We start from the raw sequence: 27,910 nt of genomic DNA, 5'->3' as shown, positions 1-27,910 counted from the left end.
TCATTCTCTAAAAACAATTAAATTAAATGAATATTGAAGTACCTACCTATGTTTGGAGGTATACTAGAATCTTGGAACCAATATGGACCAAATAAGGACATGTAGATTCAAATTAAATGGTATCTGACTGAGTGTAGAAGTTTCCTTGCGGTTCCGAACGTTTATTGTATTAAATTAATTGTACTATGCGACTCTATATTCTGTATGTATAAATAGCGATCCGATGTATCTGGAATACAAGTGATTTTGGGACGACGTTGCAGTGCTAATCCGTAAAAAGGAAAGACACACTCCCGCCAGACTGAAACCTCTTCGCTAGCAGCCATTCGGGCCCGGCACTTGTGAGTATAGGAACGTTGTGTTCTGCTCCTTGTGACTGCGAGAAGTATATCCAGTTGTTGGGTATTCTTCGAACTTAGGATCAGTCGTTGGTCTTAAGGGCAAATCACGCTGTGTGGTTGTGCCAGCACATAGTTCTAGCCCTCCGTAGGGGTCTGTGTGTTTCGGTTTTAATTTACTTTGATTCAAACCCCCAATTCTTGATATACCCAGATCAATACAAACCAAAGCACAAATCGTGCTGAATCTACCTTGATCAAAGGAATATATCGAACCCTTAGAACGATTCAAATTGATTGATCAAAGCTTCGTGCTTAGCTCTCAAAGCTTTGCGGAACCTTTGCCAACGCTACCCCTTGCTATTAAATAAATTTGATAGCAGTGAACTCGCATATTGTGTATTAGATTGGTTGGTTGGAGTGCCCATTAGATTCCTTCCTTTCTCTTTCACACAAAAACGGGGCAAGCTCGTTACCGACGCTTTATCCGGAACTTTGCAAGGATAGCCAGGCCCCTGAACGACCTCACTCGGAAAGATATATCCTTTACCTGGATGGACACCCAGCAACAAGCATTTGATACTCTCCGAGAGGCCTTCATCTCTGCACCCATCCTAGCCCTATGGACACCGGACAGACCAACCCGAATCGAGGTAGACGCTTCAGGCTTCGCTACCGGCGGTGCCCTCATGCAGAAGCAAGATGATGGCCAATGGCACCCCGTCGCCTTCAGATCAGCCTCTATGCAACCAGCAGAACGAAACTATGAGATCTACGACCGGGAAATGCTAGCCATCATAGAAGCGTTGAAGGACTGGAGGAACTTCTTGGAGGGACTACCCCAGCCATTTGACATCATCACCGATCACTCTAACCTCGAATTTTGGCGCACAGCTCAAGACCTCACCCGCCGCCAAGCTCGCTGGGCTCTATACCTTTCACGGTTTGACTTCCACATGATCCACCGCCCTGGTAGAATAAACACTCAGGCTGATGCTCTCTCCCGTATGGCAGCGCACCAGGTACTAGACAATGAGGATAATCGACAGCAGACAGTCCTTAAGCCCAACCATTTCACCAAAATTGCAGCTTCTATCCTACGGAACCCCTTAGAGGATCGCATCCGGAAGGCCTCACAGCGGGAAGCACAGGTATTGGAAGGTCTCAAAACGGTCAAAGAGCACGGACTACAGCGCTTGGCCAATGGAATCGCCGAATGGGAGGAGGACAACGGTCTAGTCTACTACCGAGGACGAGTGTACGTGCCAGCAGACAATGATCTGCGCACCGAAGTACTACGTCAATGTCATGACCATCCCACTGCTGGACACCCTGGGCTCCACAGAACACTCGATCTAGTTAGCACCCATTTCTGGTGGCCAACACTGCGCTCCTTTGTGGAGAAGTACGTAGAGGGATGCGAGACGTGCACACGCAAAAAAATCCAAAGACACCCACGAGCTGTAACTCAACCATTAGACGTACCCTTGGGTCTATGGGAAGAGGTAGGGGTGGACCTGATAACGCAACTACCTAACTCCCAAGGATATGACGCAGTCCTAGTATGCACAGACCTCTATGGGAAACAAATTCATGCCCTCCCATGTACCAGCTCCATCACTGCAGAAGGGGTTGCTGACATCTACTACAAAGAAATCTTCCGTCTTCATGGGCTCCCTCTTCACTTCAAGTCTGACCGTGGACCCCAGTTTGCAGCCAAACTCATGCGATCCCTACTTGCCAGACTGGGAATAAAATCAGATCTTACTTCCGGGTATCGCCCGCAGTCTAATGGTCAAACTGAACGCGCCAACCAAGAAGTAGAAAAATACATTCGACTCTATGTAGGTCGCCGGCAGGATGACTGGGCAGAGCACCTTCCAATGGCTGAATTCGTAATCAACTCACGAACCCATTCTGCATTAGGCATGTCCCCATTTGAGCTAACCTACGGATATCTCCCCTTGTTCAACATCCCAGTTGGACAACGCAGTGGGATTCCAGCTGTAGATGACCGCATACGGATACTCCGAGAAGCCCGACAGGACGCAGGGGCCGCCTTGCACTTAGGAAAAAAGCAGCAGAAAGAGGGATACGAACGAGGAAAACGGAAAGCCCACCAGTTCAAAGTCGGAGATTTTGTCTGGCTCAGTGCGGAAGACATCAACCTCCAACTGTCCAGCGAGAAGCTAGGAGATCGACAGCTCGGACCCTACCGAATCTTGGAGAAGATTGGACCCCTGGACTACCGCCTTGACCTCCCTATCTCCCTTGACCGCATTCATCCTGTGTTCCATGTTGACAAACTCTACCCCTGGAAAGGTAACACTATCAATGGAGAAATACCACCACCACCAGAGCCGGTCTACCTAGAGGATGAAGACGAGCCGGAGTATGAAGTAGAGGAAATCCTGGATAGTCGGGTCCGGTGGAAGAGGTTGGAATACCTGGTAAAGTGGAAGGGATACGACGCAGGGCATAACTCCTGGGAACCAGCGCCCAACCTGAGCCGGGCTCCAAAAATTGTTCGTGCCTTCCACAAGAAGCACCCCACAGCAGCAAAAGCTTGACCATCGAGGGCAATGGTCATAAGAAGGGGGGTAATGTCATGAAGTATGTAGCCCCTATCATTTTCCTTTTCTCACCGTCTCAATGCCCTTACTTGTACGATTACATCACTGTCAAATCCCATTGATTACTGACCCACCTGATCCCCATCATCGATTACTGATCCACCTGTTACCCTTCTCCTTCTACTGGCTTCCGCCACCTTCCTTGTTCCTAAACTGTACAGTATTACATTGTCATTTCTCGCAGATCGGATTATGTATATAAAGCCAACCCCTCACAGCCTGGTCCCTCATCTTGACCTCTCTGTCATTATCTGGGACCAGGTATGTGCTTACTTATTGTTACCTATGACTACGATACTCAATATATCTCTGTCATTATCTGGGACCAGTTTGCCTCCGCTCTGCTTAGTCGCTCCGCCTCACCGCCTTGCTTAGTCGCTCCGCCTCATCGCCTTGCTTAGTCACTCCGCTTCCCTGCTCCGCTAGTCACTCCGCCTCTGCCGCTTCGTGACAGATATGGAGTCGTGGTGGACCAAAAATAGAGGGATCTTTGCGTCTTACAAGATGTGGTTCCAAGGCCACGCTTGTGTCATGACGACAAAAGGAAAGAAGACAAGTACAGGTTTCAAGAAACAGGAAGAGTATGAGCTTTCGAGGGAAATAATTCAAAACCTAATAACGAGCCAGGCGCTCGAGACCGGGATACAGGTTCCAATCGTCAGTCGCTTTTTTTTCGTACAAATCGCTACACTGAATAGTGACCTCGTACAGGATTCGACCAGCTGGCTCGATATGATTCGTAAAATTCTAACAATCGCCGAGGGAGTCGTAATGAGCGTACCCATTCTACAGGAACTTTACAAAGGCATCACTTGTGGTCTTCACACAAGTAAACATACATCGTACCAGTGTGCCGCTGCTAACCCAGCTCCAAAATCGAAGGTACATTGTAACGTATCTGTATTTCCAGGATGCTGAAATCCACTGGAATAGCCTCAAACACCTGCCATATAAACACTTATGCCCCAAAGCTCGCAAACTCCGGAGCCGACAAAAGAGATCTCAAAGGCGGTATCGCTAACATCGCATTTGCAGGCCTTTGACAAACTAGTTGCCCCCGCAGGGGACACAAACCTTGCTTGAGGCGTTCTAGTAAGTCACATGCAAATTGCACCTCGCTGCAGTGAAGCAGCAAGCTCAATACATACAGATACATATTTTATCGAAGCTGTTGTAAAATAATACAGCCTGACTACAAGGAGTTGAACCAAAACGAACATACATAAACAATAAAAACAGACAACTGTATGTGGCCTTCAATCTTTGGCCAACCCGGTGGTCCTAGCCACCTTGCAAGGCCCCGCTTTCACATTTGGTGCACTTGAAAACTGTTTACCATTAGCATTAACTGACTCTGCTTGCAAGCAGAAAGTTGTCAATGTACAATCACATATATCAGCTACACATACCTTTCGACGGATGTTCCTCCTCCCCAAATGTGAAAGAAGCAACCTTTGCAACTGTGGCTGTTGTACCTGCCATAGGCTTCAACCCGTTACCAAGGAACTCAGAGCCCTTGTCATGCCTCGACCGTTAACCACAGCTCCCTTTCTCCCGTCTTCACGCCTGGTGACTACCAGGACAGCCCCAGTATCAGCCATACGCTCTCACAACCCGCACAGAACCACCTCCGTACCTCCCCAAAAACATACCAGTTACCATCTTCAGATCCCTCGACACAAGTAACCCCTAAAACCTCCCCCGACACGCGTAAGAAGCCCTCCTACACCTACCCCATTAAGGTACTAATCTCGATTACATGCCTCATGGTCCCTGATGTTCCCTTGTTCACTTCCCATACCTATTTAAGTAGCTCCGTAACGTCCCCAAGCCCCAGCTTGGTATATTTTGAACACACACCCTTTTGCATAGGTCCAGTCCCTGTCCCTTTGTACCTGCTAACCATACGGATTTCTCTTTCCTCTCTGTTTCTCTACCTCTGTTTCTCTCTACTTCTGTCTATTGTCTCTCTGATCGTCGGTACGATCGAATATACGCTTTTACTTCAAGTCTAAGCCTTCCGAGTGAGTCCCCGAGCTCCCTCGAACATTACTAAAGCTCCCCAACGCCTACCCGCTTGGTGAGCTACTCTTCCCCAAACCTCCCAGAGCTCCCTAGCTACTTCGTAAGCTTCGGGACCTCGATCTAGGTAACGTCGAAGCTACCCCTCACGTCGAACTACGTACTGCTTCTCCGTTACCACCTCCCACACTCGAGGACGACCATCCTCCAACCTAGCCCCCAGGGACCTACCCTCCCTGGCATATCCCTTCTCGGGAGCTTACACCCTCGAGACCCCATTGCATAAACTACCTACTCGACTCTATATTGACGTTCTAGCGAGTACAACTCCTACTACGCAATATCTTACGGTCCCGCACTCGTCCCGAACCTCCCTACGCATTAGGGACCTCCCTGGACCTCCTAGGAACCCCTCAAGGGTCACCATCTCGTCGTTCCAACCACTACTAGGTCATTCCCGTCCTCGGTCGCGGTTCTCGTAGCTCCCTTCGAGCTCCAGCCTGCTCCTAGCACGCTACAACATAAACCTCCACATACCAAAACCTACCCTAAGACCTATTTTGACCCAGGTCTTACAGCCCTGTTGTGCAGCCGAATCAGTGGGGATTAATGTGAAACAGGTTCAACATTAAGTAGCTGGAAACAGGTCAAGCAGAATAAAGGGGTGGTCGCAGGTGCAGCACAAAGTAAAGGCTAATGGCGCAATGTCGCACATGGAATCTGAGATGAAACGGAGGCAAAAACTCTGTGTGTAAACAATATGTTCAAATGTCAGTCAGCAACTTGTGATAAGGACATGGAGGTGGCGAAGTAAGAACAGGGCGGTAGAAAAGCTGGATTTGTTATTTGATGTGAAGGTGGTTGGTGGTACTCAACAGGTACAAAGGCGATGACACGCCTAAATTTTGGCTAGACATCTATGCTGTGAATTGTGACATTTTCACGTATAGATTTGTATCGAGAGGACTGTAATTGAGACCCAGATTGACAGTCAAAGTCAATACTGAATCAGTCTAATAAGTTGAAGGGACCATATACCCATACTACCACAAGTTGGTTAGTTTACCCATCCCTGATACTACCTTCGGATAGCAGTCTACCTGTTTGTCAAGCAGGATTATACCAGACTCAGACTACATCCGAAGGATGACCATTCACATATGACATACCAAGGGTATTCTTACTGGACCTTACACTGGCAGGAGTTTGGAAAAACTTACTCAAGTGACCATGAGCCGAGGATTGACTCGAAATGACTTTCTAGAACTCAGGAATTATCAAATACTCCTTCTAGAACGAGATCATGCATTAATCTAAAAGACTGCGATTTAGTCTAATAGACCAATCAAGTTGCATGTTTGAGGAAAATGACTAGAAGAACGATCGAAGTACTGCGAGGCTCCGAAGACATATCAAATGAATGTCAAAGAGTCCTGACGTAGAAAATATTGAAGAATACAATTAAATGAATACTATGCGTAACTCCCTTGATAGAGTATAGGCACAATGGGTGTCTGTTGAAAGAGAGAAGCAATTAGTTTAATCCAGATGAATCAGATTGATAGGATTAGAATCGAGGAGAGCTGATTTGCCTCCGGACGAGGTGACAAATGATCGAAGTAAGTGTTGAACAGCAATGACAGTTGAACACCATTCGAGTCATTCTCCAAAAACAATTAAATTAAATGAATATTGAAGTACCTACCTATGTTTGGAGGTATACTAGAATCTTGGAACCAATATGGGCCAAATAAGGACATGTAGATTCAAATTAAATGGTATCTGACCGAGTGTAGAAGTTTCCTGGCGGTTCCGAACGTTTATTGTATTAAATTAATTGTACTGTGCGACTCTATATTCTGTATGTATAAATAGCGATCCGATGTATCTGGAATACAAGTGATTTTGGGACGACGTTGCAGTGCTAATCTGTAAAAAGGAAAGACACACTCCCGCCAGACTGAAACCTCTTCGCTAGCAGCCATTCGGGCCCGGCACTTGTGAGTATAGGAACGTTGTGTTCTGCTCCTTGTGACTGCGAGAAGTATATCCAGTTGTTGGATATCCTTCGAACTTAGGATCAGTCGTTGGTCTTAAGGGCAAATCACGCTGTGTGGTTGTGCCAGCACATAGTTCTAGCTCTCCGTAGGGGTCTGTGTGTTTCGGTTTTAATTTACTTTGATTCAAACCCCCAATTCTTGATATACCCAAATCAATACAAACCAAAGCACAAATCGTGCTGAATCTACCTTGATCAAAGGAATATATCGAATCCTTAGAACGATTCAAATTGATTGATCAAAGCTTCTTACTTAGCTCTCAAAGCTTTGCGGAACCTTTGCCAACGCTACCCCTTGCTATTATATAAATTTGATAGCAGTGAACTCGCATATTGTGTATTAGATTGGTTGGTTGGAGTGCCCATTAGATTCCTTCCTTTCTCTTTCACACAAAAACGAGGCAAGCTCGTTAGCGACTTACGCCCTGGCATGAATATCTGCCAACTGATTTCAGCCGTACATCATACACTGAACTTGTGGTAGATATATAAAGGAGGCAGAGTGGGAACAGGACAAGAAATGGCTGGAGCTGTTATTTGAACAGGAAGTGAATACCTGCCGACCTACCTGAGCACACTGCACACAACAGTGGAGGGACACTGGTACGGTAGACATGTGGTTAGTAAACAGGACAAAAACAACAGGTTAGAATTAGAAACAAGCGCCGAAACCGTGGGTAAAGTTTCCGCAGCGCTAATAATATCGAGTAACAAATGACCTTTGCAAGCAAGGTGATCGACGGTGTTGACAAGTTCCGGTCCGTTCAAACCTGCAGTGAATAATGACCTGGTCAGTGTTCATGATTTTCCCAAGTTCCAAGCTTGAAACATAACATTACTCAGGAGCAACCGCCTATCAATGGTATCTCGTGTACTCCGATAAAGCCTGAAATTGCGGTCCAGGTCGGATTCGAGGTTTGATATTTCTGAATTTCAGCTGACGTTCATTGAATGCAGGACAAAGTCACCTCAAGCTCCCCTTTGGCTCAGTATCTGCCGTTCAATCTTTCCTTCCTTTTGCCTAAACGTCAATCAAAGGTATCGTAATATTATATCGAGAATCTCAAAAAAATATCAACACGCGCTAAAACACACGCTGCGCTTTCACAGGCTGGATCCAATGCAGAATCGATGCCGGAGAGCCATGATCAACAGGCAGGGGACTTGAAAAGCCTAACAAAATTGATAACTTGCCAATTGGGACCACGGCCAATATTTCGAAGAATATCACACAACCAACAATACCGGTAAACCAGAGCGCTGGAACGAACTCGACTCTACGGGAAGTTGCAGAAGAGGCTAAGAATCTTGCACTTCTCGACGCAATCTTGGATTGTAGTAAATAATTGAGACGTTGGCCCTCTTTCATCAGCATACAAGCACGGACGATGTATAACTTTCAGTGACGGCGATATGTACTTGTAACAGGATCAGATAGAACTCGGTCCTTACTGTAGTCGAATATTATTGGCATCGCGTCATGTCCAGCGTAATCGTTTTTGGTTTGCAGCTCGAAGTTGAATTCATTTTGTTCCTGGAAACTTGAGAGAAAACAGTGACGGCGCTTGATCTGTGGTTTTCTTTTTATCATCTCACGCCGAAGTTGCTGAATGCTTTGAAGTCTTATGTGTCCCGTACATCTGTTATTTATTCTCTTTCTCAAGGGCACGGACTCGTCGGAAATACAATTCCCTCCCTCATCAATCTTGAAAAGTTTCCCAGCTCTAGACAATCGATAGTCCTTCCGACCACATCTCTGAAGCTCAGCGTAAGAATCAATTTTACATTGATGATCAGTACTCAGTCTGCATCTAATTGATAGAATACTAAACAGGAGAAGTACTCGGATCGCACCTGCCGAAATCCCTTACACTTCTTCCCTCATCGGTGACACTACGAGTAACAGCATTCAGCTTCAGTCTGTTCCGGCTCTTGGTCTCACCCAGTTATTCTCCAGCTGCCGCGCGGGAGAATACGAGGAACGGGTATAGCTGCTGCTGTACTCTTTGTCCAATTACTTCTTGGAACGACGAGAAGGATGAACCACCCATATAGCGGAGCTGCCGGCTACATTTATGCAAATGAGGTTTGTCGTGCATTTCGGTATGGAGACAAACAGTCAAGTAACCCTTCTCAAGCACCAGCGCGACGACGAGTCTGAAACCGGCGCCTATGCTCACATGAAGAGCTTCATAACCGTCTGTTTGCTGTTTTCGAGGTGCTGCGTTTTCCCGCTGACACTATCCATCAAGATCGTTCCAGATGACAGTTATCCATCGAGCCCGATGGTTTATTCCCCTTCTACGACACAGACCGACTTCCCTCCCTCACTCACAACGACAATGATAAGCTCACCACTTTCAGGAAAGAAAGATCCATTAACTTCTTCAAACAATCGGGCGATGAGATGGGAGAGGGTGCAGGAGTTTGTTTCGACGCCGAGTCATCCCCGAAGTGACGGGAACAGGTTCCAGCTTCATCCTACATGGGGTTCTATTGGACATGGTATCTACCAGTCGCGGCCAAGCAGAGAGGTCGATCCGCAATCCAGCTTTGTTGATTTTCATGAGCAGCAACGCGTACTTCGGTTTGAACGGAGGCCCGAGAGTAGAGGTTGGCGCCGAAATTTGAAAGTGAGCACTTATTCATAGAGCACTTCATGTAAATCTCTATTCCCTGACCACCATACTAATTTCGAAATTACAGCAACAGATTTTCAACGCATTCCAAATCTTACGCAGGTTGTGGCGGTCCAATTGAGATCAGTTCGAGACAGGTTCAAGATAAATTATTCTGTGTAATTTAAGAGAGTTTAAGATATGTACCGAGTGTAAGAGTAAACCTCTGAGCTGGCTACTCCTGCTATTTGTATCACTGCTGTTTACTAAACAGACTATCAACGAGAATATGTACCATAAAGTTCCCAAGTGCGATCTACGGTGTTCGCAAAGAGGTCCAGATTCAGGCGCTTGGTTGCGCTACGGAGTAATTTGTCATCTTCGGAGGCACTTCCGATCCAAGCCGGCCCACCAATCACGACCGTGCAATTTCTAGGACGTTGAGGCCCTGAGCTCGTCGCTGCTTTCTCCGTCTTCGTCACTGTGTTGCAGATATACTACTTTTTTCTCAAAACGCCCCCCATACCCACTCATTTTTGGTGCTCTGAAGAGAAATGCTGAGGCTCGTGACGACCGTGTCGCGACCCAGTGCAGCGAGCTTGGTTGGAAAGGTTGGAGGAGCTAAGGCTAATAGTGAGTACATCTAATTCACAAGCAGGTTCACTCTGACCCCTGCTTAGGCCGTCGCTCGCTGTCATCGACATCCTCAAGGCAGGCCGACATCACTCTGACTGTCGACGGAAAGGAAGTGACGGTCCCCCAAGGCACGATTTTCCTCTACAGTTGTTTTTCAGATTCAGATCCTGACCTTGGTTGGCCTTAGGTTCTGCGTTGATCCAAGCTTGTGAAGCCGCAGGGGCAACAATACCACGGTGCGTTCAGGAAGTGTTCTTCATCCTCAGCGTCATTTTGACTATGCATCTCCTACTTCTAGGTTTTGTTATCATGACAGGTATTTTATTTGACCTCAGATAAAGAACAAGGAACCGTTTTTTGAAAGACCATCTACAGGCTCGCGATCGCTGGAAACTGTCGCATGTGTTTAGTTGAAGTTGAAAGGTCACCGAAACCAGTAGCCTCCTGGTACGGTTTGAGTTGATGGAATATACCTTGCACTTACCTTTTCATACCATACAGTGCAATGCCCGCAATGCCAGGTTCGAAAGTATGGACGAATAGCCCATTAGTGCACGAAGCTCGCGAAGGAGTGATGGAGTTCCTGCTGTCGAATCATCCACTGGACTGTCCTATTTGTGACCAAGGAGGAGAATGCGACCTACAGGATCAGTCTATGCGCTACGGCTCCGATCGTACTCGCTTCCATGAAATCGCAGGAAAACGAGCAGTGGAGAATAAGGATTTAGGTCCCCTCGTCAAGACCTCGATGAACCGTTGCATCCAGTGTACTCGTTGTGTACGTTTCGCCAACGAGGTTGCCGGCGTTGAGGAGCTTGGTACTACAGGACGCGGGAACGATCTCCAAATCGGGATGTACGTAGAGAAAACCATGGATTCTGAACTTTCTGGAAATGTTGTCGATCTTTGCCCCGTCGGCGCATTGACGAGCAAACCATACGCGTTTACAGCTAGGCCCTGGGAACTGAAGAATACGGAGTCTGTCGATGTCCTTGATGCACTTGGTTCAAATATCCGCATCGATTCGCGCGGTGTTCAGGTGATGCGTATACAACCCAAGACCAACGATGATGTAAACGAGGAATGGATCAGTGACAAGACGCGTTATTCGTACGATGGCCTTCGTTTCCAACGCCTCACTTCACCGCTCGTTAAACAGGGTGACAGATTCGTCGGTGCGACATGGGAAGAGGCGTTGACAGCAATTGCCAACGGCCTCGCCGCGTCTGGCGCAAAAGATAATGAGATTCAAGCTGTCGCTGGGCATCTGGCTGACACTGAATCGCTCGTGGCGCTCAAGGATTTGATCAACCGACTCGGCTCAGACAACCTTGCGCTTGACCAAGCCGGAGGATACTCCGCGCCTGTGCATGGTATCGACGTTCGTTCAAATTATCTCTTCAACTCCACAATACCGGGCGTCGAGGAGGCCGATGTCATCCTGCTTGTTGGAACTAATCCTCGTCATGAAGCCGCAGTCCTGAACTCGCGCATACGTAAGTCCTGGCTGCACACAGGACTTGAGGTTGGTTTAATCGGTGAACAAGTGGATACTACGTATGGCTACGACTACCTCGGCGCTGACGCCAAGGCTCTGTCTGATTTCATTGCTGGCAAAGGCGAATTTGCGAAGAAATTCAAAGCTGCGAAGAAACCTCTGATCATCGTTGGTAGTGCACTTGCTGAGCATGCAGACGGTGCTACCGCTTTCAATGAACTCTCGCGCTTCGTGGAGTTGAACAAGGAGACATTGGTAACGCCGGAGTGGAATGGCTTCAGCGTTCTCCAGCGTATCGCTTCTCGGCCTGCAGCGTATGACATTGGATTTGTCCCTTCCCCTACCGCTTCGAAAACTAAAGCAAAATTCATTTACCTTCTCAATGCGGACGAAATTGATCCCTCAAGGATACCTCAGGACGCTTTTGTAGTGTATCAAGGACATCACGGAGACATCGGAGCTCAACTTGCTGACGTCTGTCTGCCTGGTGCGGCATATACGGAGAAGAGTTCGACGTGGATAAATACGGAGGGTAGGACTCAGTTGGGAAGGGCTGCTGTTCCGCCACCTGGCGCAAGTCGGGAAGACTGGAAAATCATACGGTTAGTGAATTTAACTGAACATTTAGTGAACTTTCTATCAATACCATAAATCATTTAGTGCTTTATCCGAGATTGTTGGTTCCCCTCTTCCCTACGACGATGTACTCTCCCTTCGAGACCGGATGTGGGAAATTTCACCTTCATTGGTTAGATATGATGTTTTAGAACGCACATCGGCTGAAATTGCACTCGCTGGACTACAAGCCCTGGCAAAGAAGACGAGTGGTGTCAAGATTCAAGGCGGTGCTTTCAAGAGGCCAATTACAAACTTTTACCAGACGGATGTTATCTCGAGAAAGTGAGCATTAATGTCGACTACATTAATTCATTGCTCACACTTCCGTCTATGTTTTCAGCTCTGTCACCATGGCGCAATGTACGCGTTCATTCGTCAAGGGAGAGAACTATGGGTTCAGCGAAGGTAGTAAGGCAGAGGCAGCCTTCGCGTGACCATGCGATATACCAAGTGTACTGGGGTGGTAATATATCATAGAAAACATCCCACATCAAGCTGTACATTGGACAAATCAATTTTACTATTCGCTTTCCATTCAATGAGCTGAGGTCAGAATATCTTGAATGCGTCATGAGCAACAGAAAAACGATCAGGTCTCTCAGGCCCTTTCATCCCATCACTCACACTCACATATACCTACATGCCCACCACTGCTCGAGCTCTTCTCTTCGTGTACGCAGAATGTGGAAAATCTGTTACAGAAGAGCAGTTCAATGGTGAGCAAATTTCCAACTTTTGATGCGTGTATCTACGCCAACTCACCGATATTAGACTGGTATGATAACGAACATGCACCTCTTCGCATTACAGTACCCGGTTTTCTCACTGCTGCTCGGTATAAAGCTCTGGACACGCCACCGAAAACATTTCCTAAATGGCTTGCACTGTATGATCTGACCTCGCAAGAGGTTATGCAAAGCCATGAGTACAAGGATCTTCGTTTGAAGGCATCGGACAATGAAAGGCGGGTAATTGGAAATCTGGAGACGCTGAATCGGCGGGTATATGAACTAGTGAATTCCTCTGACATTTCCGAGGTTTCGGAGACGTTGAAAGTTAGTACGGCCAATGTCAATGTCAGCGAATCCGATAAGGCTGCGAAGTTCCTTTATGTCGTCCATATGCAAGTGGTGAAGAACGGGCAGGACGAATCCAGGTATAAAACTCAAGAGGACCACCTTGTCCAATGGTACACTTCCACACGTATTCCCCAGCTAGCCCTTGCACCAGGGTATATACGATCGCGCATTTTTCGCCTTACAGAGCATGCAGAGCTTGCTGGAAGGGCCGCGAAAAAAGTTCAGTTACAGTCCCCTCCCACCTTACTTGCTATCCACGAATGGCGTGTGGATGGAGCGGAAGTCATTAATTCTGCGGAATTCAAGATGTGTATGACGGATACAGAACCGTGGAAAATGGAGGGAGAAGAGGCTGTAGCAGTGATGGAGGATCGGATGTTCGAATTGTATAAGGTGTTTGGATGAATGAGGGATAAATTATGTAGATATATTTGAGCCTATCGAATAGTACTGCTTGACGATCTTGAATGTTAGCCTGGATATCTTTGCAAAGCATCTTATCAATTATGTACCTCCTAGCAATAAAAATGACCTCTAGAATGGAACACAAATACAAGGACACAAGGTTCTCTACGCGCCTATGAATTAAGAAGCAGCTTTAACTACGAGGAAAGCGTGTACAAATTTTTCGAATTCAAATTTAGGGTATTCGCGACCCATTTTCTTCATTTTTCTACCAATATTCGTTTTCGTCCCATTGCCTATCGCACTTTATCCAAGCGCCTCTTGCCTCCAAACTCCAATCTTTGAATAGGATAGCCATGATGTTTTTTATGTCAGGGTCAAGACTGTCCAAGTATGTTTTGGCGGACGAGCATGACATAGTGTCTTCCCGACCACGCTTCGTATGAACGAGTGGAAGACCTTCCCGTCTTTCCGCATCATCAAATATCGAGGTGATCTGGTCCTTAGCCTGTCACATACCGTACATCAGTGTAGAAACAACGGAAGAGCAGCAAAGTGAGTTACCTCGACTGTCATCCCTTCCAGAATCTCAGAAGTCTATGTATGAAAATCATGTCAATTATCCAGAAGGATGACAGAAATGAAGACGCGAACATGGTATCCATGAATGTCGAAAAAGACGTCTTCTGGGACCATTTTCATGTCATGCTCGGAATGAACGATATAGGACTTTGAACACAGAATAAGCACTATTACTAGACAAACTAAGTGATACTCACACCATAGCGTGGATGAGGGAGCTGCTCTCCGCCACCATAGAGAAGTTTCTCTGAATCCATCTCGAGCTCGACCTTTGCGTTGTCATGAGCATGGTGCACCTCACTGAAGAGATCATCAAGCTCCTGATTTTGGAGGAAATCCTCACTGATCTGCGTTTCATGAGCCACAGAAAGTGATTGGCCTTGTGCTGGAGGCGGTATTGGCATCCCTGTCGTCCATGGCATGTCTGTGATGGGAGGCACTACGGCACTCCAAAGATCGTTGGAAGGAAATCCTGGAACCGGAAGAGCAAGAACGACGGATGAAGCAGCTTCGACAGTGATGGCTGCTGCAAGTATAGAATAGTAAACCATTCAGTCGATCAAGGGAAGGCGACCAGCGGTGGGCTATCGGATGAAAAAGGCCAAGAGACCAGCTCAGACCAGCTCTGTGTTTGAGGGAAAAGTTTGTCGCAAGTATAACTACAGTCTACCAAGCCTATTTATATTCCCAGCAGCGACTCGGAAGGTCGATTATTATCAACTAATTGCACTACTATCATCTCTTCATCATTGCCAGTGATTGGACCCATAAACTGTTGTCTGTACACTGTTCACCGTTCTCAAGAGATTTGAAGTTCGACACCTCAGAATGCTCTAGATTTTGAAGCCCAACTAGAACAACCTTGACGAGCAAGCAAAGGTAGTTTGACGCATAAATTGATGATCCGATTAAGTGATTGAGGTATAAAGAAGCACAATGGTTTCGAGCTGATTTGAGTGGCTTCCGCTAACTCGCATGATAGCGAGACCAGCTCGGAGAAACCACAGGCCCAAAATAGCAACCCCAGCAAAGACCTTTACCGATGGAAAAATCTTGAAGTTGCCGATTATGTATATAGCATCACGATGATATCTTCAATAACCTTCGAACTTTGTGTTAGCAAATGATCGAAGAACTTTTCTGCTTGTGCGCAGTGTCATTGATTGTAGGATCTGAACTCTGAGCAGTCCAACTGTACAGATGACATAGCGACGTACATACGTGATGCTCGGCCTGGCAGTCGTCAAAAACTCCCCTGGAAGAAAAATGATAACGCGTTAACAGCGCTGTTAACATGGTTTTTGCTCCATCGACGGGAACATGGGATATACATATTGGCTCGAATGTAGACACAATGTGGGCAAAGGAGCGAATAAAGGAACATGGAGTATAGTCAGCACAGATTTGAGGGACATAAGTCAATTCTTGGGGGTTTAAAGATTCCTTGAAATCGGTCGCTCTGAGTATTAGCCATGGATGTGCATCTGCGTGTGTGAAGGAAGTCGAAGAGTACGTTAACGGGTGTAGGCAAGGAGAAGGGTTTCGTTACGATGAGCGGTTCAAATAAGATTAAATTAGCTAAAACTCTTCGAGGAAAAGGCCAGGAAAAGGCTGAAAAAGATTCAACCTGGCCCAAGGGTCGTTGGAAATGTAAGAGTGAGGTGGCATCCGCAGTCGTCGCTTGATCAAGCTCGTTGTCAAGTTTTAATCTGTTCTGGACATGGTTCTGGAACAGAAGTGAAAGCGCTTAATCGCATTACGGCTATTCTACTGACGTAATCACAGCGTTCCAATTGACTTAATTATTGTTCTCCGTCAGACCTGACTTGGACCTCTTCTTTGACAATATGGATGACCGGACGACTGCTTTTATCGTCGGTTCTTCGTACCAACCACTGGACATAATCGGGGAAGGCGCTTACGGAGTCGTCTGTTCTGCAGTACACATTCAATCACAGCGGAAAGTAGCTATCAAGCGGATAACGCCGTTCGACCACTCAATGTTCTGCCTCCGGACATTGCGAGAAATCAAACTTTTGCGCCATTTTCAGCATGAAAATATCATCGGGATACTTGACATACTCAAACCAAATTTGGGACCAGACGGAAGCCTAGATGGCATGACGGAGGTGTATCTTGTTCAAGAGCTGATGGAGACTGATCTCCACCGAGTCATCAGAACACAAGAGTTGAGCGATGACCATTGTCAATATTTCATCTACCAAGTACGTATGGGTCTTTGTTTCTTTGTTATAATCTCATCATTCGTTATAGACACTCCGTGCACTGAAAGCACTACACAGTGCCGACGTTTTGCACCGGGACCTCAAGCCGTCCAACCTTTTATTAAATGCAAATTGCGATCTGAAGGTGACCATCTTTGTCTGCAACCTCCCGGACTCGCTAACAATCGCAGTTATGTGACTTCGGGCTCGCCCGTTCGGCACGTCCTCCTCCTGACCACCCAGTAGACGCGTCGACATTCATGACAGAATATGTCGCTACCAGATGGTATCGCGCTCCAGAGGTCATGTTAACCTTCAAACAATACACCAAAGCCATCGACATTTGGTCTCTTGGCTGTGTTCTCGCAGAAATGCTGTCCGGAAAGCCCCTCTTCCCTGGTCGAGATTATCACCACCAGTTGTCATTAATCCTCGATGTCCTGGGTACCCCTACGCTTGACGATTTCTACGCTATCTCATCCTCCCGTTCGCGTGAATACATCCGTGCACTACCCTTTCGAAAAAAGAAAGTCTTCGGAAAACCCGTCCATGAAGGTGGCGTCAAAGGCTTTGAGGGCAAAAATCCTCTTGCTATTGATCTTATGGAAAAATGTTTAAGCTTTAATCCGAAAAGGAGGATTGACGTCGAGGGTGCTTTAGCTCATCCCTATCTGTCAGTACATCCTCCGTTTACTTTTACCCTGTTCCTCAGTAACATTCTACCCAAACTTTATAGCGCACCCTACCACGACCCATCCGATGAGCCCGGCGCTGAGCGCATTGACAGCGAATTTTGGTCTTTTGACACCTTCAACAATGGAAAAGGTCTCAGCAAAGAAGAGCTCAAGGTTTTAATCTATGAAGAAGTTATGCGTGGGGCATAACCGTTTTTTTCCTGCTAGGCTCTCGGGTGGATCATATCGGACGGACTGGGTGGACTGGGGTGATGTGGACCGTTACCATGGATGGTTGCCTTTTCATTCATTCTGGGTTCGTTTCTTGAGTTTATTCTATTTTTTTCCTTCTTCGTTACTCTCCAAATCCATCCCCGTCCCATCGCCGCTTCGTTCGTTTGCTCATCTTTACTTTACATTTTGACAGTACTCTTCACGAGCCAATGATTTTCTTACCTATTTTAGCACTTCCGGCGTATCCTCCCACCTATTGAGGTAGAGATTCCGGGATGAATTAATATCCGATTTGCTACTTTTTTTTCGCCTCTGATTATTGACTGCCCATGACGCTCTGACCGCTCTAATCTTCTTCTATGACGACCCCCCTTGCTACGATCACAGCGATAACCAACCACCTTCAATTCTTTCCTCGTCGTTGTAGCTCCCTTGCATTATTTTTCCTCATGCATTGTTCGTCTCCATACACTGATTATCGATGTCATCATTGTCGTCCTCGTCGCATATATACCCTCATCTCTAAAAACCAATGTCCACCTATATATAATTATATACTCAAATATTTATATCTGCTTTCACTCTCTTTCGATATTAGTGCAAAGACGCGTCAAAAATCGACAGCATGCATTGCTCGCGGAATGCTCACCTCGAAGGAGCATACGCGATTGTAATGGATCTCTATGTAATATTGTTGACGATACAACAGCACATCAATACCCATTAAGCAGTAGCCCCATCTTCTACTGTTCTAGCTGCCCTGCGGGCTTTCTTCGCAGCGTTAGCAGCAGCAGCCTTGGCCTTCTTGGCATCCGCCTTTGCAATCTACAAAAACAACGGTCAGTCTTTTACAGGAAGAGACCTATTATGACGCAAACCTTTTCCTCCTCTTCCTTCTTTCTCTTCTCCTCCTCTTCTTGAGCCTTGCTCTTCTGCGGCGTAGCTGCACCAGATGCGGGAGCCGATTTGGCTGCTTTCTTGGCTTCACGAGCTTCCTTCTCTTGCTGCTTAATTCGCTTGATTCGCGGGTCGAAGCTAGAAAGAATTGCAAAGTCACGAACCGCGTTAGACGAAGTCGAAGGAGATGAAAAGTCGGCAGCTAACCTCAAGGTAAGATCTACGAGCAGCCTTAAACGTGCAATATCTTCCTTCTTTCTTCTCGCCCTCTCGCTCTTATTCTTCTTCTCAGTGTAACGTTTGTCATCCCGATTATCGCTCCCCTCGTTGATCTCCTTGTCCAACCACTCGAAACTCCTCCAGCTATCAAAGTTATACCAGGAATCGTAGAAACCCTCGACGTGTTCCTTACTCGCATTTATATCACCGAGCATCGGCACAGGCTGTTTTTTAGAGAATCTAGATTCACGCTCGAAAATTGGAGTGAAAATTTTGAAGAACTCTGCATCGGATAGGCTTTTGTTGGCTTTGGCAAACGTAGATGGAATGGGGTCATCCTCTTGGGCATCCATGAGTTCATGATCGACCGAGTCGTACTGACGACGTTTTTCGGGATTGGTAAGGACCTCGTGGGCTTTAGCGATGCATTTGAAAAATGCATCGTCGTTAGTGTTGAGGTTTACGCCGGTAAGAAGAGACGAGGTAGACTGCGGGGCGGTGGAGGAAGCCTTTTTGTCCGGATGGTGCTTGAGCACCTTTTTGCGGTCTGCGATGAAGACTAAGTATCGGGACTATTAAGAACGAATTAACATACGAGCAATTTTAATTTGCTCAGCGTTAGCCTTGTATCTCAGGTGCGATAGGCCGAGGACTGCATAATAGTCATGTTTCTTGAAAGCATGATTCAAATGAGAAGCTTATATCGAAATAAAAAATTCATATCATATACCTTCCACTCCTTGGGATCTAAAGCCAAAAGTTCTTCCGATTCTGGCTCATCGCCTACACCGAGGTCATCGTCGCCATTGGCGGCAGAGTTTTGGATTTCCTCGAGTTTCTGACGCTCTTTCTCGAGGTGAGCATCGTGGGCCTCGAAGGAATGATCGTGGTGAATCGTTAAACGAAGATGGGAGATATACGCGGGTCCCACTGGGAGCAGCCGGCTAGAAGAGGGACCAGCGATTGACGCGTTAGCGACAGATGGCAAAGTGTAAGATTTGGGGAGGACATTCGTCTGAATCGATGCCATTTTTGAAGCAGACTGAGAATGTGATCGAACAGGAAGCTAGGAATAAAATTTTTGGGCGGCTGATTTTGTAAGCAGAAACGCTCCCGGCGCTATTTGATTTTCTTCTTGACCTTCACATACCGCCACCGGCAGACATGTTGAGGAATGTACCAAAAAATGGGATAAAGGTAAGAACTATGCACCTCGATCATTCTTGATGCCGCTGAATGTAAGTATTTGGGGCAGGGATCTAATCGTAGCATGCAGGATATGAACAGTAATCTAACGAGAGATAGTCTAGCTTCGCTTGTTACAAGCCAAATTACCTGGTTCCCCTCTGGCCACATCGAGTGCGGGCAGGCGCCGGCCTCTCAAATGAGATCTCAGTTAGTGCCCTAGCGTCCACCCCTGAAATATTCAGCGCCCAGGAATCCCCAATCCCGTCTACACGATCTGTCGTCTCGCTCATCCTCTTACATACTGGAACTCCTTTGTTGACGTTGTCGTTGTCCGAATTTCAGCGGCAGAATATTTAACAGATGATAATTCTCAAGCCAACCCGAAGTTGACTTGGTAAGTCAATTCACTCTATCTAACATCATTCCACGAATCGGAGTACATATGATTAATGCTCCCGAAGCTGACTGTTCTGTCGCAGAAATTCATGTATTCAATCATTGTGCTATACAGGGAAGGCAAAATATGCAACTCCCACCGCATTAATTCTCCCTCAGTATTGGAGCGGTCTCCAATCACTATATCACTATAGGCGGTAGGCCATATGGAATATCAGTTGGTCTTAGCTCCTTGAGGAGTATGAACTCACCCACCAGTATGCATCTCATGAGTATCTTACCACTACCAGTCCAGTTGTATACAGCATATAGGTTTGCAGGGTCTTCTGATTGTACCATAAGCTCCAGCTCATGAACCGTGGTCTTTGATATCCATTTTTTCACAGGATTTGCCAGAAGCTCCCGCTCGAGACAGATTATTCACGGGAACCCACGCGGTGCTTCCTCGCAGCTAACTTTGATACTTTGAGGTTGTCTGGACTTCTCAGCAGTTGCAGGACCCAGAGACATACATATGTATATTTCTATATCGCAATCCATGACGGCGATTCGTTTTCGCTCACAATATAATCACCTTGTAATACCCACATCCGCACGCTCACTGTGATCATGCGTTCCAAGGCATAACAAAGTTCAATGAATACATGCATCTGGATTTGGCTCTTCCGTCCATGGAACTGGTCGACTTTCACAAGCACCGCCGATCTTTGAGTTAATCTTGCTTGGCTAGGTACGTCTTCGTTGAGCTTTTCATGGCTTTTGTCTGCACTATCTGTTCATTCCGTATAGTCTATATTGACATGTTTAGGAGTCATGAATTATGAAAATCTGCCTTGCCTTAGTTCCTTTGTTCCTTCCTTCATTCCTTCCAGCTCCGACCTTCGAATTCATATCAATCGTGGAAAGGAGAATGATATCTTTGCTATGTGTGTTCAATAGGTATTACAGAAGAAGTTACGATTATGTGCATCAAACCTTTCGCGGTGCGAGGCCCAAAGAACACCTGAATGGTTAAATTTATCCAGATCGTTCAACTTAGCTCCACGCTTAACTCTTTCAGAAGCAGCGCTAACCTGGATACCGCCTGCTTCCACTTCTGCCTTGAATCACCAGCGCATTGCAAGAGGGGATCCGCAGAGCTGCGTCTGCAAACGGTAATGGGCTGTAATGAGATGAAATGAAAGAAATGTACACGCAGTAACCCCATAATGCACTGAACATCATCTGGATCTATCTGGATCCGCTTTGCTTTTCTATAGAGTTTTCTGAGCATTGAATAAATGATTGACCGGGTCAGCGGAAGATAACCACACCATCCTGAGAATTTTAATCTTCCAGGAAATGACCGACATGGACAGTGCACGTGGTGCCGTCAACCCCAACTTCTCATCCCTCTATCATCTTCGAAAGCACATCAGGTCCCTCTTGAATCCACTTTCTATATAGAGGAGCATGAATATTCGTTTTTTAACCGCACGCGAATTTCCCCATTCCCATCCAGTATCATGGCCTCTCGATATTCGTCTACTTCTGTTGCCAGTGCCTCAGCCGTAGCTATGCACTCACATACCCATCATGTTCCCTCCTCGAATTCTGGTAGCAGCCGTAAGGCGTGGATTGACCCCGCCTCACTGCCCAACCAAGGAGACATTAGTTCGGTCTCTGGCAACGCGCCAGACTACGTGAAGCAGCTCAACTACAACACATACTATTCTTATGGCGTCGGTGGGGAAGACAGTTTCGGTCATAAAGTTGGAAAGGAGGTCAAGTTCGTCGATGTGAACATCAACAGGAAACTTGACCGTCAAGAAAGGTTGGAAGCAACAACTGTCGCAGAGGTCGTTGTCAATAAATGTTTGTTTGATCTGTCATTCTATTCTTACAGTCTGGGCTCAACGTTTCTCTGAAATAGACATGTTAAATGGAGCCGGGATGCTGCATGGTGGATGCATCGCTTACCTCATTGACAAGTACGATCTTTATTCTTCATTCCGCTCATCACTAACTTGCGTACATCTATATTCATAGTTGCTGCAGTACACCCCTTGTCGTCCTCGGATTAGTTCAAAACATCAATGGGGTTGGTGTTACCCAGGCCATGAATGTTCTATTTCACTCTCCCGCACCACTGTCAGTTCAATATCAGGTTTTCCAACTAATTCGCGTTCTGATTTCTTCGTAGAGGGACATGTCTACAAATCAGAAGCACGTCTGTTTCCCTAGGTGGCCGGATTATGACATCGAGATGCGAGGTATGTTTTCGTTTTTGAATGTCTTTCTATTCTGACAGCCTTCACCGTCAATCAGATACTAGATAAACATACGGGAAGGACTGTAGCCTCTGCATTCCTGAATAAAATGCAGCCCAATTCGACGAAGCTATGATGACCTTCCCTATTTTGTGCCGTTATCCTCAAAAGGCATGCCTCACTCCGACTGGTGGGCAGTTACGACTATCTAATGTATTAGACCAAGTATCAGTGTATTTTAAGACCCTTTATACCATCATCTAGATCTTACCACTGCTTTCATGGAGTAATAAACAATCACCGCTGTGTCATAAAATTTATCTCGACCGCATTTAGAAGAAGCCACGGCAAATATTCTGCGAAGAGCGTTTTCTGCAGCTTTGGTAATACTGTGCAATTCAGCTATCCTGTCCTGTGGCGGTTATCATGCCCTTGATCACATTGTTCTAATGCAGCCGACGCTCAAGCTTTGCATGAAAAGATAGCTGAGTAGAATTGATTATCTATTTGACTTCATGATTGATGCACACCCTCAAAACTTTTCTTAGATAACCTGTCCATTCACTGTCTCTTTGTGCCTTCCGTGATCTGCCGACCCACTGGACCTCCCTAGTTCCCTCATACAAGAGTGTCACCGAGGACGCCGCTGCATGAGGGAAATCCGGAATCGCGCGCTTCCTTCAGTAACCACGTCAAAGGACATGTAAGTTGTCCATTCTGACTGAAGTGGATCTTGAATATTGATCTTCTGTGTGTAGACATGAGGATTCTGATTCTCCTCCACTTCCAGGAGCTTCCAGGTGATTTGCCCTTGCCGATGCCGTTTGCTCAGGCTTGCATACAGGTTACTGCCTCATCGGTGAATAGAGAGTCCCTGTAGGATTCCGGGCGCAAAATTGAACACACGCCACAATCCCAGATGCCAGAGGGTGGAATACGCCGAGCCACCATCCACCAACTCCTCTCAACCTCCTCCATAACTCAAGGGCTTCGAGAATACCACATTTTCTTGTGGCTTTACGCCATAGGTTCTCTGATTGCTTTCTGATTTCTCATGTTTGTGGGATCGTTTCGAATATGAATGCACCGTTTACTCACTCTCATTGAAATGGACCGTATCACTTAACTGTGAGTCTTTGATGTTTGATGAACAGACAGCTGGCACATATTCAACGACCAATGCAGGTTTTTTTTCATCGATAACTGGATGGTAGATATGTACCTCTTGTCTACTGGGGCCGCTTCGAGGTTGGCGATTTGATAGGCCTCAGAATTTGTCTTTGCAACTTCTATTTGGAGGGCGTCTTTTATGCCTGCTGAACGAATTAATAGGAAAGGATAGTATTTTGGGAGATTGCGAACCGGGCAGTGACTCCGATCCCGCAATAACCGAGTGCTGTTTAGACGTTGCCTATAAGTACGGCCATCACAATTCGATGGCTCTCGACCCAAGGCTTCAATGCATGCAGAAAGGTACATGCGCGCGCTTCCGAATACGCTCAGTTCCCTTTGATTTTGAACAAGTACACCTTTTTTTAGAGATTAACAGAGACTACTACTTGAAGGGAGAGGCTTGACTCCCCTTTCGTCTATGCTGCGAGCGGCGGCCCGACGTGCATTGATTTTCTGCTCGAAGATAGAACCTACTGCGCAGTGGCTAACTTTTACGCATTCCGCGGACAAAGCCCAATGGGATATCATGACTGAAAAGCATTTCGAATTAAATCTTGACGCTACAATCATATGCATACGCGAGGCATGGGCGTTGGGCTGCCAAAGCTTCGGTGATTTTGTAATTATGAGCATGGATATGTTGCCAGCTGGAAAACGAGAGACTAGTAAGATTATACTTCCCGTTGATGTCAGCTCGTCATTGAGTAGTGGCCAAGGACTACGGATGTGTTTTATTGATTCACATAGTAGCTTGGACAATTCGTCGGCCATGATACACTCACTCTGCCAGTACTTCGGCCTGGTGAGTACATGCTAACTACACTGACGAGGACCATGGAGGACTGAGCATGGGCCTCTGAGGGTGCATAGATCTTGCGCAACCTCCTTTTTCCTTGAAGTCCCTGGCCCTCAGGCTGATTGAACCTGTGATGATCACTCCTCCAACGGATGTTGACGACCCGCAAGTACTCAGTGGTCACAAGAACGTCAAGGGAATATTTTTGAGTGAAAGAGTACCAAACGGGAGGATATATCTACTTTGATGGTTTGTAAGAGTGTTCTCTGAAAAGCATGGGATTCTCGACTGCTGGAAATAGAGGTGGTATCGTGCGTTAAAAGATGTTAGCTTTACTGATAGAAATATACTCAGAGTTTTGTTGCAAGATTGCGCCCCGGATTGCGGTGAAAGCACCGTTGTACTAGCGGATCTTTCGATTGTATGAATGGCACAGTCATAGTCTTGTATTTTTCGATATTCAGAGTTATGCATCGAGGAACAAGTGGCGATTATTCAGGGTACAAGGTAAATATACACCGACATGCGAATGGTTCGTCATAATTCATATGTAGCAATACACTGGATTGAGTTATCGAGATATGATCTAGAAAGCCAAGAGATCTTGACCGCAAATCCACACGAGATTAAAGTCCACCCCAACGTTTTGCACTTACATATACTTTGACCTTTTCCCCTCTCCCCTCTCTCGCCGCTTCTTCGGTTTCCTTCTGAAGTGATTTGATTCTCCCTACTGACCCCTTGTTTTTAATCAGTCGCAAATCAGTGTGTAGGGATAATGAGGAAACAATGGACGGAGAGACAGAGCGAGTGAGCGGAGAAGAAGCGATTGGAGGTGGGGAAGACGATGGAGAGCCGGTTGGGGTAGTTGCTGCCGCTGCAGAGGCTGATGCCGAAGCCGTGTTAAAGTCACCTGAAGTCCGCGTTTGATCAGAGATCTGGCCCCGCCATCTCGATTCGACCATTCCAGCAAGTAAATGCAGATCGATGATATTTTTCGATAAATTGGATATGGCGAGTGTCTTGAGGTTGGGGAGAAGAACTTCATCAGACGCAGCGGGTATACCTGAGAAATTCGAGGAACACAAAATAACTGAGAGGGACAATGAGTGGAAAGTAACACGACAAGACACACCTAACACACTATGTGCGGCATTTTTTGCAGCAGGTGTCCGCCCACCCTCACTGTTATCACTTGGACCGTCTGAATTCTCCCTGTAGGCTAAGGCTGAAGCAAAATCAGAGTTTGACGTGGAAGGACCGGCTGCGAAGCCAGGACTAAACGGTCCCGGACTCTGACTTCGAGTGTGCGCTCCATTCAGATTCATCGTTTCATCAACCATAGCCGGTGCAGTCGTCGAAGTCATACCTAAGGTCAATGCACCCGGTGGTAACTGAATTCCAGCAGCCGCAAGATGTGCGGAGGCTGCAGCGATATGAGGATTATTTGCAAGATGCGGAGGCAGACCAGGTAGCGGCGAGTTGACATAAGACTGTGAGCCGGTACGTTGCAAGTGCAACGGAATTGCTGATGCTGGGGGAAGAGTGCCTACAAGTCCATTCACGTTCGAAGAACTCAAAGAGCTCGAACGATTGAGACCCAAAGCTGGAGTCATACCGAACCCGGGGGTCATGGCTGCCATTGCCGAAGTCATTCCACCTATGACGGGGGTCCCCGGAAAGCTCACGCCACTTTTGAGTAAACCTATACCTCCGTCCCCATCTCCACAACGACTGATAGCAATGAAAAACTGATCATAAGGGGAAGGGTTCCGAACAGGAGTCCAATCTTCCAAGATCAACGTTTTAAGACTAGAAGCGGCTTTCAAGACGTCTTCCAAAGTAGCCGTTACTGGGACAGAAAAATTCGGGTCCGGAGATGAAGCTGAACGAGAGTTGTTCTCGCTCACATTAAATGGAGATCCCGGGGGACCACTTTCGGATAGGGGCGAGGGAGGCAGGGACGAAGGAAGGGATGAGCTCGACAATGACCTTGCCAGTGCACCCTCAGGTTCTGTCAGGAAAAGACTTCCACTCAAAGTCAGTTTTTCCAACTTCGAATTTTCGTTGGAGCGTCGAATGAACCCAAGGAGGTTACCAAAGGACGCCTGAGCAGTACTCTCAATGGTTAACTGGGATAAATTTGGGAGGCACAAAGAGTCAAGTACGACGGCGAAAGGGATGCATTTCAGCACCAGAGATTTTAGAGAGTGGTGTTCGATTATGCGAGATTTGGGCAGAGGATCATCATTCGGATCTTCGGGATGAAGGGACGGCAGAACTGAGATGAGCTCAGCGTGCTGAAGGGCTGGTGCACTGAGAAGCATCCTCAAAAAATCCGAACGAACTCGTTCTTTGAGAACAATTCGGGTAAGTCCTGCCCAGGGTAGATGTAAGGCCTTACACCTCGGAATTGAATCAAATTCGATACTTTTGAGCGCTGGACAAAGGGAAAAGACCTCGAGATCAGGTATTTTTGTTTGGTCTGACCCAAGACTTAGCCTCAAATGAGAAAGAAGCGGGAATCCGAGTGGTGCCATCTGCGCTGAAAGGGTGTTCAAGAGGAACAAGGAGATGTGTAAATCGAGAGAATACCAGCGAGTATAATGTGCTGTCAGGATGTCAAGAAGATTTGCGTGAATCAACAGCATATCTGCATACACCCGAAGACGCAAAAGAGTTCCATCATGGCCATTTCCAGATATATTCACCGTACTCCTGTCGAGAATGGCGTGAAGAATATTAACCGCATTTCTTTTATATTTCCTGATATCATCTGGCTCTAAGCTGATTCGCGCCCATAGATTAGCGAAACTCAAGCCGACAAAACGAAGAGAGCGCGATACACGCGTGAAGACCCAGATGTCTGTGGTTGGGTCAAGTGTCACCCATCCACCAGAAAGGTCCCACAAGATATGGTACAAAATATCAGGAGGAAGACTGAATATTGGAGCAGTCTGTTGCGTTACCGGAACGGTAGATGAATCTGGGATCTTGGGATGAGGCATGGCTTTGGGCAATGTGTAAGGGGAGTATGAGAGTGTGAATCCCTGGGTCATTGAGAGAACTACGATTTTGATTTAGACCTCGATACCATACTGTCATAAGGATGTTATGGCTTACGAGGTCGAATATTTATTGAGCAAAAATATCAGCAGTGAGAGGCAGCGCAAATCGATTGACGACGCAGCAACGTGTGTCAAAGTCGAATAACGAAAGTAAGAAAGAAATTGGAGGAAGAAACGAGCTTTTGAAGCGCAGAAGAGGACGTAAATTTGCCATGTGCTAATCAATCGATGACATATTCTGCTCCGCGCCGGAACGAAATCCGGATATGTTCATTGAAGGTTCTCGGAGATGTGCTTACAGCT

The 27,910-nt window shown here is 46.6% G+C and overlaps 8 protein-coding genes across 8 annotated transcripts; 5 read left to right on the top strand and 3 right to left on the bottom strand.

Annotated features, from left to right (window-relative positions):
- The first annotated feature begins 8,641 nt into the window (after positions 1 to 8,641).
- C8R40DRAFT_1128645 (uncharacterized protein) lies at positions 8,642 to 10,002 on the top strand. The gene is made up of 4 exons (XM_046229106.1): positions 8,642 to 8,820; positions 8,887 to 8,951; positions 9,010 to 9,685; positions 9,759 to 10,002. Exons 3-4 carry the CDS (start codon positions 9,128 to 9,130, stop codon positions 9,810 to 9,812), a joined length of 612 nt encoding a protein of 203 aa, XP_046080968.1. The 5' UTR covers positions 8,642 to 8,820; positions 8,887 to 8,951; positions 9,010 to 9,127; the 3' UTR covers positions 9,813 to 10,002.
- A 222-nt stretch (positions 10,003 to 10,224) lies between these two features.
- Positions 10,225 to 12,856, top strand: C8R40DRAFT_1163326 (NADH-ubiquinone oxidoreductase; the record flags this gene model as incomplete). The annotated part of the gene is made up of 8 exons (XM_046230357.1): positions 10,225 to 10,303; positions 10,351 to 10,434; positions 10,494 to 10,542; positions 10,605 to 10,622; positions 10,682 to 10,753; positions 10,808 to 12,406; positions 12,465 to 12,704; positions 12,763 to 12,856. 8 exons carry the CDS (start codon positions 10,225 to 10,227, stop codon positions 12,854 to 12,856), a joined length of 2,235 nt encoding a protein of 744 aa, XP_046080967.1.
- A 206-nt stretch (positions 12,857 to 13,062) lies between these two features.
- On the top strand, positions 13,063 to 13,906 carry C8R40DRAFT_1058244 (uncharacterized protein; the record flags this gene model as incomplete). The annotated part of the gene is made up of 2 exons (XM_046225196.1): positions 13,063 to 13,138; positions 13,194 to 13,906. 2 exons carry the CDS (start codon positions 13,063 to 13,065, stop codon positions 13,904 to 13,906), a joined length of 789 nt encoding a protein of 262 aa, XP_046080966.1.
- A 77-nt stretch (positions 13,907 to 13,983) lies between these two features.
- Positions 13,984 to 15,151, bottom strand: C8R40DRAFT_1128640 (uncharacterized protein). The gene is made up of 4 exons (XM_046229105.1): positions 14,686 to 15,151; positions 14,561 to 14,635; positions 14,471 to 14,503; positions 13,984 to 14,414 (listed from the first exon to the last, which is right to left on the bottom strand). Exons 1-4 carry the CDS (start codon positions 15,037 to 15,039, stop codon positions 14,175 to 14,177), a joined length of 702 nt encoding a protein of 233 aa, XP_046080965.1. The 5' UTR covers positions 15,040 to 15,151; the 3' UTR covers positions 13,984 to 14,174.
- Positions 15,152 to 16,335: 1,184 nt separating this feature from the next.
- C8R40DRAFT_1058304 (mitogen-activated kinase) lies at positions 16,336 to 17,597 on the top strand (the record flags this gene model as incomplete). The annotated part of the gene is made up of 4 exons (XM_046225198.1): positions 16,336 to 16,713; positions 16,763 to 16,858; positions 16,905 to 17,386; positions 17,450 to 17,597. The coding sequence occupies 4 exons, from the start codon at positions 16,336 to 16,338 to the stop codon at positions 17,595 to 17,597; spliced, it is 1,104 nt and encodes a 367-aa protein (XP_046080964.1).
- A 747-nt stretch (positions 17,598 to 18,344) lies between these two features.
- C8R40DRAFT_1058115 (DnaJ domain-containing protein) lies at positions 18,345 to 19,767 on the bottom strand (the record flags this gene model as incomplete). The annotated part of the gene is made up of 5 exons (XM_046225186.1): positions 18,345 to 18,446; positions 18,500 to 18,656; positions 18,726 to 19,284; positions 19,333 to 19,408; positions 19,468 to 19,767. 5 exons carry the CDS (start codon positions 19,765 to 19,767, stop codon positions 18,345 to 18,347), a joined length of 1,194 nt encoding a protein of 397 aa, XP_046080963.1.
- A 2,110-nt stretch (positions 19,768 to 21,877) lies between these two features.
- C8R40DRAFT_1058243 (HotDog domain-containing protein) lies at positions 21,878 to 22,706 on the top strand (the record flags this gene model as incomplete). The annotated part of the gene is made up of 5 exons (XM_046225195.1): positions 21,878 to 22,175; positions 22,234 to 22,291; positions 22,350 to 22,451; positions 22,504 to 22,573; positions 22,629 to 22,706. The coding sequence occupies 5 exons, from the start codon at positions 21,878 to 21,880 to the stop codon at positions 22,704 to 22,706; spliced, it is 606 nt and encodes a 201-aa protein (XP_046080962.1).
- A 2,317-nt stretch (positions 22,707 to 25,023) lies between these two features.
- On the bottom strand, positions 25,024 to 27,817 carry C8R40DRAFT_1128609 (uncharacterized protein). The gene is made up of 3 exons (XM_046229104.1): positions 27,663 to 27,817; positions 25,196 to 27,606; positions 25,024 to 25,142 (listed from the first exon to the last, which is right to left on the bottom strand). Exons 2-3 carry the CDS (start codon positions 27,596 to 27,598, stop codon positions 25,077 to 25,079), a joined length of 2,469 nt encoding a protein of 822 aa, XP_046080961.1. The 5' UTR covers positions 27,599 to 27,606; positions 27,663 to 27,817; the 3' UTR covers positions 25,024 to 25,076.
- Positions 27,818 to 27,910: the final 93 nt, after the last annotated feature.

Source organism: Lentinula edodes (assembly GCF_021015755.1).
Source record: "Lentinula edodes strain Le(Bin) 0899 ss11 chromosome Unknown C8R40scaffold_50, whole genome shotgun sequence".
NCBI classification, from domain to species: Eukaryota; Fungi; Basidiomycota; class Agaricomycetes; order Agaricales; family Omphalotaceae; genus Lentinula; species Lentinula edodes.
The sequence above is the reverse complement of the archived record's forward strand: the minus strand, read 5'-3'. Positions and strand labels throughout refer to the sequence as shown.

Coding starts and splice junctions, on each gene's coding strand:
- C8R40DRAFT_1128645 (XM_046229106.1), top strand. CDS start 9,128: ATGCAAATGAGGTTTGTCGTGCATTTCGGTATGGAGACAAACAGTCAA. Junction 9,686..9,758: donor GTTGGCGCCGAAATTTGAAA/GTGAGCACTTAT, acceptor TCGAAATTACAG/CAACAGATTTTCAACGCATT.
- C8R40DRAFT_1128640 (XM_046229105.1), bottom strand. CDS start 15,039: ATGGTTTACTATTCTATACTTGCAGCAGCCATCACTGTCGAAGCTGCT. Junction 14,504..14,560: donor TCGACATTCATGGATACCAT/GTTCGCGTCTTC, acceptor TTTCATACATAG/ACTTCTGAGATTCTGGAAGG. Junction 14,415..14,470: donor TGGAAGGGATGACAGTCGAG/GTAACTCACTTT, acceptor GGTATGTGACAG/GCTAAGGACCAGATCACCTC.
- C8R40DRAFT_1128609 (XM_046229104.1), bottom strand. CDS start 27,598: ATGACCCAGGGATTCACACTCTCATACTCCCCTTACACATTGCCCAAA. Junction 25,143..25,195: donor GGGAAAAGGTCAAAGTATAT/GTAAGTGCAAAA, acceptor TTTGCGGTCAAG/ATCTCTTGGCTTTCTAGATC.